This window comes from Mus caroli, chromosome 3, assembly GCF_900094665.2.
Source record: "Mus caroli chromosome 3, CAROLI_EIJ_v1.1, whole genome shotgun sequence".
Classification (NCBI taxonomy): Eukaryota; Metazoa; Chordata; class Mammalia; order Rodentia; family Muridae; genus Mus; species Mus caroli.
The window spans coordinates 150,756,412-150,766,465 of NC_034572.1; the positions used below are offsets into that span (position 1 = coordinate 150,756,412).

The 10,054-nt window shown below is 42.1% G+C and overlaps 1 protein-coding gene across 1 annotated transcript in view; it reads right to left on the bottom strand.

Annotated features, from left to right (window-relative positions):
* Window positions 1-1,122: 1,122 nt before the first annotated feature.
* Window positions 1,123-10,054, bottom strand: part of Cth (cystathionine gamma-lyase) — a 30,470-nt gene continuing 21,538 nt past the window's right edge. Inside the window, exons 11-12 of the mRNA XM_021158374.1 lie at window positions 4,642-4,780; window positions 1,123-1,670 (exon numbers count right to left, since the gene is read on the bottom strand). Of these exons, the coding sequence (XP_021014033.1) occupies window positions 1,662-1,670; window positions 4,642-4,780 (148 nt within the window). The 3' untranslated portion in view covers window positions 1,123-1,661. The remainder of the gene's footprint in view (window positions 1,671-4,641; window positions 4,781-10,054) is intronic.

Genomic DNA, 10,054 nt, shown 5'->3' on the forward strand with positions numbered 1-10,054 from the left:
TTACATTTCTGTTGCTGTGATAAAACTACATGACCAAAAGCATCCTGGGGAAGAAAGGGTTTGTTTTGCTTACAGTTCCACATCACAGCCCATCATTGGAGGAACTCAGGGCAAGAACTCAAGTTAGGAACCTGGAAGCAGGAAGTGAAGCAGAGGCCAGGAAAGAGTGCTGCTTACTGGCTTGGTCGGCCTGCCCTCTTTTTCAACTCCTACCCATCTACACCTGGTGGCACTGTCCACAGTGAGCTAGGCAATCCCACACCAATTACCAATCAAGAAAATGCATCACAGGCCAGTCTGGAAGGAATGTTATCTCTGTTGAGGTCTCTTCTCCCAGATGACTCTAGCTTGTTTCAATCGACATAAAACTAGCCAGTACCACATCTCCATTAAGTTTCCTTTTTTTTTCTGGCCCTGACTTTTCTTCTAGCTCCTTAAACTCTCCAGAAAAAAAATAAAATTACTTGGGCTGAAAAGAAACATTGTAGCAGAAGGGAGAAATGCATAATATACTATGTATATATTATGTATTATATACCACATCATATATTGTAACCAACACATCTTAGCTATTGCTACTGTTTTAGACAGGCTTGGAGGAACTTGATATTAATGGTCACATCAAGAAGAATTGCTTGTAGTGTGTTAATTAGGACACTATTAGACCTGTGCATGTGTGCCCTTCCAAAAACAATTGCCTTTATCTGTCAGAGCTATTTTGCCTGTGAAGTCTCCTGTGACTCCTCTCACCACTCTGTCCTCTTCCTTCTCTGATGCATTACTGCTCTCTGGCAATGGCTGTCCCCAGTGCTGAAGTGCATTTATTTCAGAGACCACCTCTCCTAGGTGCAAACCGAGGCTCTACTGTTTCATTCAAAATGAAATGCTCTTTGAATTAAACACACCTGTCTTATAGTTCCAAGTCACCAGCCTATGTCTCCCCAGCTATAAGTTGGTGGTGGGGGGGGGGGGATATAATTTGTACCTAATATGCATATGTTAAACTTTAAGGATAAGAATTACTCAGTTACACTTATAAAAATCAATAGAGTTTGGGGCCTCTAGAGCAGCCACTAGAAATGAAAAAGAACCCAGAAACAGCAAAGTAGGATCAGGGCCAGGTACATTTGATAACTAGATTTATTTAAGAAAAATAACAAGTATCAAGTACAACCTTTAATCTCTTGAATTTCACAGTAGGTATTCCAAATATTTGATTTTTGGCTTATGGTAATTATATAATTTTTCAAAAGAAAAAAACCACAGTGGATTTAAGACCATTCATTTAATAATTTAACTTCATAAAACATCAATACTAAATTGTAACATTGTAAACATGATTAAAATATATCATAAGCTACTGAAGAAAGAGGAAAAACAACATGATTCCAAAACAGAACAACTCTTACTTCCTTGGACACAAATATAGCAAAATTACCGAAATGATACTAACAGAACAACCTGTTAGTTAGAAGATAAACAGAAGACAGTCCTTAAGGGAAGATCCATGGAAGGTTACAGCTGTAAACTCATTAGGGCCTTAAAATATTCAGTGCAGTTCTGCATATGCTCCATAATGATCTGTCCAGTTATTCCGAAGATTTGGCCCCTTGGATGCTGCTCCTGATGGCAGCACTGGAATGACAGCTTTGACTCGAACTTTAAGGGTGCTGTGTCAACAGTGTACAGAAAAAGAAAGAATGTCAATGATCTCCACATCATAGCCTGAGACCTGAGAACTCAGTCCAAGATTCGAACATTCACACACGCCAACAAAGTCACACCTTTTTTTTTTTTTTTTTAATTTTGGCAATGAGAATGGAACTGGGATGGCTCTAGATTGAAGATGAAGATGAAGATGTTGCGAGTCAGATGTCCTATACTGTGTAAACCCAAGGTGCTGGAAGGTGCTGCAGATGATGCCAAAAGTGGTCCAGAAGTCTGAATCATTGAATGTACTCAGAGAGGCTGATGTCATGCTAGAAGATGTTGGGTGGCTTGGGGTTCTTGCTTTCTTAGAGGGGTAATAACTGTTGATAAGCTGAAACTAGCCTCAGGGGCCTGTAGGTGGGTCATCTTGTTACTCAGGGACTTGCGTGAGTACGAATCTCTGCTGAGGTCACTCTTTTTAAATATGATGACACCCACCCTTACTACTAGGCACATGCTGGCTGAGAACCACTTAAAAGAAATGCTCAGCACCCTTAATCTTTAGGGAAGTGTAAATCAAAACTACTTTGAGATTTCATTTTACATGATATTGGCCAGTATCAATAAAACAATAACAGCTCATGCTGGAGAGGATGTGGAATAAGGGAAACACTCACCTATAGCTGGTGGGAGCAAACTTACACAGCCAGCATGGAAATCTGTATGGTGGTTTCCCAGAAACTACATTAAGTTAGTTATAGCACTCTTTTTTTTTTTTTTAATTTATTTATTATTATATGTAAGTACACTGTCGCTGTCTTCAGACACTCCAGAAGAGGGCGCCAGATCTCGTCACGGATGGTTGTGAGCCACCATGTGGTTGCTGGGATTTGAACTCTGGACCTTCGGAAGAGCAGTCGGGTGCTCTTACCCACTGAGCCATCTCACCAGCCCAGTTATAGCACTCTTAAAGTCATATACCCAAAGGACAGTCCATCCTACCACAAGATAACTTGCTCCTGCTCAACCGTGTTCATTGAAGCTCTATTCATAACAAGCCAGAGATTGGAAACCACTCAGATGCTCCTCAACAGAAGAATGGGCATAAAGGAAATGGTACATTTACACAACAGGGAATTCCTCAGCAAGTTTTTAAAAAATAAACTTATGAAATTTGAAGGTAAGTGTATGAAACTAGAAAAAAAAAAATCATCCTGAGTAAGGTAACTTAGATCCAGCTATAGTATGTATTCACTTATATGTGGATGTTCAGTGTTGACAAGCAAGTGACAAACTATATAAGCACAGAAGGTAGGTAGAGTGCAAGGGACTAGGGGAAAGGATAGATCTCCATAGGAAGGGGAAACAGAATAAATAATTATGGATTGATGGAGGCTGGGGACTGCAATAGAAGGATCAAAGAGGGAGAGAGAAAGAAGGAGGCAAGGAAACGAATATGAAGAGGAACGGCTAAAATTAAGGGATAGCTGAGAAGTTGTAGAAGTTGTATAGAAACCTAATACAGTAGAAGCTTCCTACAATGCACACACATATGAAGGCAATCTAAATCACCAAATAACAGGGGAGACAGAGCCCCAGCTGAACATCTCTTGTCACCAAACGAAGTTTCAAGTACTGAAAGTGAGTTACATAATTGAGTTCTTGACAAAAAGGATCCCATGAGAACCCCCAAACAACCCAGGCTACTGCCAAGGCTATGGGTAGCTCTTCAGAAACTGACAGTCAGATCCTCTTACTTAACAACTTACTAAACATGGAGAAGTTGAGTTGATGCCTACCTACAGCCTTCACTCCCTACGGATTAGATACTACTGGAAGGTTCTCTGCATGCTGCCAAAGGAGAAAGGTACAAACTCTTCAGTTTATAATGGTGACCTGCCTACAAGGTCCACTGGTCCAATAGAACTTTTACAAAGCTTGTGGGAATAGCCAACCAATATTTGATTTGAGTTAAGGCACACTCCATGAGATGGAACCCAAGCCCAGTGCTGCTTGGGTAGCCAAGAACCTGAGATTAGATAGGGCAGGGACCTAGGAGGAAAACAATTACTATTGTTCTGCTAAAGGAACATAGCATTAAAATGACTGCTAGTGACTTTCTGCTGTACTTGAATACCAGTGTCTTGCTTGGCCATCAGAGAAGTTTCCTCCTGCAGCAGATGGGAACAAATGCAAAGATTCACAGGCAGACAATACACAGAGTGAGAAATACTGGAACATTCAGCCCTAGAAATGGATCTGCTCCATCAACTCTGTCTCCTCAGAGCTCAGGGAACTCTGAGGAAGAGCAGGTAGAAAGAGTATAAGAGCCAGAGGGGATGAAGACACCAAGGAATCATGGTCTTCTACACAACAGGTGCTGGCACACGTATGAACTCACAGAGACTGTGGCAGCATGCACAGGGCCTGCATGGGTCTGTACCAGATGGGGTCCTAGAGCTGAAAGAAGTGGATACACACCCTTATCTCTAAACCCAGAAGCTAGCTCCTTTTGATAGCCACTTGCTAATGGAAAATTAGTTTTCTCCACGAGAGTGTCATTGGGGAAACAAACCACTATTTTTGTTTAACCTTACATGTTATTTGTATATATATTATGCCTTCCAGTTTGAGTGTTTCATGAGATTCTGTTGGCAAATGAGTGTGTTACTGTGTCTATATGCATTTCTAGAGCCTTTTCTCTAGCCGTCTTTCTTTTTTTGGTTGTTTTGTCACATTCTGATTTGTTTCTCTGGATTTGTTTTATTTTACTTTTATTCCTTAGATACCTGCTTACTTTTTAACAAGTGACAAAAAGATCAAATTCATGGGGAGATGGGATGAACTAGAAAGAGTAGGAGATCAGGGAACTGTAACCAGAATATATTATATATATACATATATATATATGTATATATATATACATACATATATATATATATCCATCTTAAATAAAAGAAAAAAGATTACACACACACAACCACAACTTACCGCTGCCTTCAAAGCTTGATCCAGGTCTTCAAGAAGGTCCTGTTCATCCTCTAGACCCACAGAAAGTCGTATCAGTGTGTCACTGATCCCGAGGGTAGCTCTGTCCTTCTCAGGCACAGAGGCATGGGTCATGATTGCTCTGGAAGAAAATGTGAGCAAATTTTACCATTGGATTGTGGCAGTGGAGGCATATTTCTAGCTCAATCTTGGCAGCTATCTTCAGTTCTTTCTGCTCCTATTTTTGTCAAACTTATCTCTTCTTGTTATGATTTTAAATGAAAACTGGGACTTCTTATTGACACTACTTGCATGTCATAAAAATGAGCTGAACACAGCAGTCTGGTACCCAGGCAGGAGAGAGAACATTAACCTGTGGATTTGACCACCTGATGAAATGAGGCTTTGCTGAGACCAAACTGCTCCTAGGATGCTCTTTACAAGAAACATCCTTCTGAGGCAGATTAATGAAAGACAAGCCCAGGCCTCTCTCTACCAGCCAGCAACAGGCAACAGAAATCTTAATACAGAACCCAAGGAAGAAAGGCCTGAAGAATTTTCCAAACTAGAAGCCAATCATCCTCAACAGGTGTAAAATCAGGCTCCTGTTGCATCATGGGAGCCCACTGCATCATGGGAGCCCACTGCATCATGGGAGCCCATTACACCGTGGGAGCCAATTGCATCATGAGGGCTTGTTGCATCATAGGAGCCTACTCCATCACTGTAGGGAGAACCTGGGAGAAATAAGGTGTTCTTATTTTAGAGGATTAAGGAGGCACTGAAGAAAAGCAGACAAACCAACCCAAGAAGTCCAAGCAGGAAGGTTGTGAAAGGTCAAAGGAGGGACTGAGTAGACTGAGTACCATGCAGAAGAGGCTCAGCTCAGTCATACCTAAATCCAATGTGACCTTCAAGTGCACCAACAACCCTCAGACCCATAGAGAAAAGCACTTGAGTTGTCTAAGTAAACAAACAGTATCTTCTTTCGTTGCTCTAAGGAAGTTTTTTTTTAAATTTAATTTTTATGTATGTGTATGTGATTTGTGGGAGGGGCACAGGATGTGTGTGGAGGCTGGAGGACAACTTTGTGGAGTCAGTGCTCTCATTCAACATCCATGTGGGTTCTGGGATTGAGGTCAGGTTGCCAGGCTTATGTAGCCAAGTGCCTATCTGCTGAGCCATCTTCCTGGCCCTCAGAGAAGCTTCCAGGTCGGTTTGGGCTTTGGCAAAAGCAAGGGTTATCTGAGAAGAAAAGATTGACCTGGAGGCAAGCCTATGAGGAACTTTCTTAATGAATGGGCTGGGCCCACCCACAATCATTAATTACGAGGTGTTCCCCCACCACCACCAGGACAAGAGGTCATGTGACATAAGACAAAAAGCTGAGGAAGCCATTAGAGGCAAGTCAATAAGCAATACTCCTCCATGAGCTCTGCATCAGCTCCTGCCTCCGGGTTTCTGTCCTGATTCCCTCAGTGACAGATGTGTGTGTGACCTGAGAGTTGTAAAGGGAAATACAGTCTTCTCATTCCAAGCTGGTTTTGCACATGTATTTCTCACAGCAACAAAAACCCTAAGGCAGGAAGTTTTAGCACACTAACATCATCCTGAAAATGCTCTGCCGCAGCAGGTTCTTTCTTCCCTAAGGGAGGAGGCACAAGACCAAACAATCCCAAGCCTCGGAGAGTATTACTCTTAGGAATGAATAATATTCCACGGCCAACTGATGCCTCGACAGGCAGAGACCATGAACCTGATGGTCTGAATTCCACCTCCAGAATCCACAAAGTTATCCTCTGATCTGCTCATGCATGCCTTGACGCACGTGTCCCCTACCACACCCACATATCGTGCTTGCACAAACAATGGTAACAAAAATTAAGAAAAACATACCCTTGAGGGCTGTAGTGGCACAGGCCTTTAATCTTGGCTCTGAGAGGCAGAAGCAAGCAGATATCTGTGAGCTCAAGGCCTGTCTGGTCTTCATAGTGAGTTCCAGGACTGGCAGAGTTAGGATTCCTTGTCTCAGAACAAGCAAGCAAACAAACAAACACCCCAAAACCAACCAACAAAGTCCTTGCATTCCTTTTCAAGATAACCTGAGCTGAAAGCCTCTTAGCCCTGTGGGGTTTGTGTGAATGGTTGTTGCTGTTTTGGAGACAGGTTCTCCCTGTGAAGCTCTAGCTGCCCTGAACTCACTATGTAGACCAGGTTGGCCTCAAACTCACAGAACCTGTTTCTGCCTCCAGAGTGTAGGGATTAAAGGTTTGCAGTACCAGGTTTACCATTCCTTTTTTTTTTTTTAATTAAAAAAATGTACCATTGATTTTTTTTATAATAAAATAAGATATAATAAGATAAACCAAAAATTAACACAGAATAGGACAAAACAAACAAAGAGAAGGAAAAGAGTCCAAGAGATGACATAGGAAACAGAAACCTACTCATTTGTACACTCAAGGACCCCATAAAAACACTAAACTGGAAGCCATTTTACACACACACACACTCACACACACATGATCTATAGGGTAAAAAGAGAGGGAAAATATATATAAATAAAATAAACAGCCAGGCAGTGGTGGTACACGCCTTTAATCCCAGCACTTGGGAGGCAGAGACAGGCGGATTTCTGAGTTTAAGACCAGCCTGGTCTACAGAGTGAGTTCCAGGGCAGCCAGAGCTATACAGAGACAAGGAGCCTCTAAAGATGCTATTGAACTTTTCTGTTGGCCACCTCCTGCTGGGCATGCCAGCCATTACTTTTTAAATATGTAGAAATGTCATGTAGCTTCTATATTTAAACATTTCATAAGCATCAGTTAAAGTACATAAAGTTAATTAAGGAGTACTAGAAAATCACGCACTCTGAGAGTTCAGAAGGTCAATCTTCATGGACTGAGAACCACTGAGGGGAGACTTTGTCCTACTTGGTCCCAATACAGGAGACAAGACACAAAATCAAAGTAGAGAAAAGAAAAGAGTAGGCAGGGAAGGAGGAGGGGGTAAGAAGGGTGTTGTAAGGAAGAAGACAGGGAGGTAAAGAGAAAGGCAAGGAGAGAGGAAGGGGAAAGGAATGTAACAGATGCCTAAAGCAATTCTAGCAATAGATTTATTTTTATGTTGTAATATGAGCCAGGACATTAACTCAGGCATTCCCCCCCACACACACACACACACACTCTAAGTTGAGATTAAGAAAGAATAATATCAGGGCTGGAGAGATGGCTCAGCAGTTAAGAGCACTGACTGCTCTTCCAGAGGTCCTGAGTTCAATTCTCACCAACTATGTGGTGGCTTACAACCATCTGTAATGGGATCTGATGCCCTCTTCTGGTGTGTCTGAAGAGAGCAATAGTGTACTCTATACATAAAATAAATCAATAAATAAAATCTTAAAAGAAAGAGTAATGTACTGAGTCATTTTATGTCAACTTGACACAAGCTACAGTCATCTGAAAGGAGGGAAACTCAATTGAGAATGTGCCTCTATGAGATCCAATCTGTAAGGCATTTCCTTAATTAGCAACTGATGGAGGAGAACCCAGCCCATTGTGGGTGGTGCCATCCCTGGGCTGGTGGTACTGGGTTCTATAAGAAAGCAGGCTGAGCAAGCCAGGAGGAGCAAGCCAGGAGGAGCAAGCCAGCACCCTCCAAGGCTTCTACATCAGTCCCTGCCTCCAGGTTCCTGCTCTGTTTGATTTCCTATCCTGACTTCCTTTAGGGATGGACTACGATGTGGAAGTGTTACCCATACAAACCTCCTTTCCAACTTGCTTTTGGTCATGGTGTTCCATTGCAGCAATAGAAACACTGACTAAGATCCTAACACTGTGCATAGTGTTTCTAAGGCAACAGAGTTAACATACGGTATCTGGCTGGGTGGCTAACTCAGTATGCAGACTCTGCTTCCTCTCCTGCACACTGCAGAGCTCCTCCAGTCACAACAGCGCTGGAAGGCCCAGAAAAAAAGGGTGATCAAGCAGTCAAGCCCCAACCTAAATTTACGTATCCATACTCTTAAACCCAATCCCTAATAAATCAGGAAACATCTATTTAAGGAGAAAACCTTAAAGCAATAAACATCGTCTTCTGTGAGGAGCAAACTGATTGCATGTGAGTATGCCCTTTTGTGCATGCACACCCTCTCTCAGGCATCTTCCTGAAAACTGGGGAAGAGCCATGCCATCTGGTGTACTTCAAACCTGACTTAGATCTATTTCTTTACATTTCTTACTCTCCTTACAATTGTAAATGGGAAATATGTCTATATGCTTGGAAGCACTTTAACACTGAGCTTCCGGAGACAACAGTCATTGATGAATGTGTACAAAACTAACACAAAAACATCCCATGAGTGCTAAGTATGGTGCGAGCCAAGCATTTGGAGTTAGATACAAAATGGTCAGTAATTTAATGTCATCCCTGGCTGCAGGACCCACCTTAAAAAAAAATCTAAAAACAAACAAATTAACCAAAATCATGTTCATTGATAACACGTAAACACTAAAAAGCAATGATGTCATATTCCTTTGGTCACAGCTGTAATAAACAGTCATATTGCTTGGGACTCTAGCAGGACAGGACAGCCGTCAGCAGTAACCACTGCCCTACTATTAATCTCATCCTATAGATGCAGACTTGCTGCAGGAGTTGGCATAATGTATCAGAGATCACTGCAATGTTACATGCACACACACTGGAGGCCAAGGTCCACCTCAGTCGATCTCCAACAATGAATCTGGAGTAGTGGGAGCCATGGCAAGCAAGCAAGCTTCCTGGAGACAGCCCACCATTTTTCATGGCTGTAGTGGGTGAATCCCCAAAAGGCATAGCCCCAGGAGCTTCCTCCCAGGTCTGTTCCTTACTCCTTTTGCTCCTTCTCATGTTTGTCATTGCCATATTCCTCATTGTTTTGACATGGTGTGATTGGGCAAAGAAAGACCCTGTCTGCCTATAGTCTGTTATGATTGATTCCTGGGCATTAGCCCACTCTATTGGGCAAATTTCCTGCAGTTCAATAGGAAGATGAACTTTCATGAAAAAATGCTGTTTAGATGATTGTCTAATTTCTGATACTAATTTTATAGAACTCCCAAATTGACTCAAGTAATTTTAAGCTCCCTGTAGAATAAAAAGCTACAAAGAGTTTTGTGTCATGAGCTAATTGTACTAGGAAAAGAAAATAGGCCTGGAACAAATTTACAGTCAAGGAAAACATTCCTTCTAGATTAGGAATTGTGGAGCGCCGCTATCTCGTAAACATCCTGTGCTGAGTCATTTCCTCAGTACTATCTCGTAAACATCCTGTGCTGAGTCATTTCCTCAGTACTATCTCGTAAACATCCTGTGCTGAGTCATTTCCTCAATAACAACTCGTAAACATCCTGTGCTGGAAATCCCCGCCCCGGGC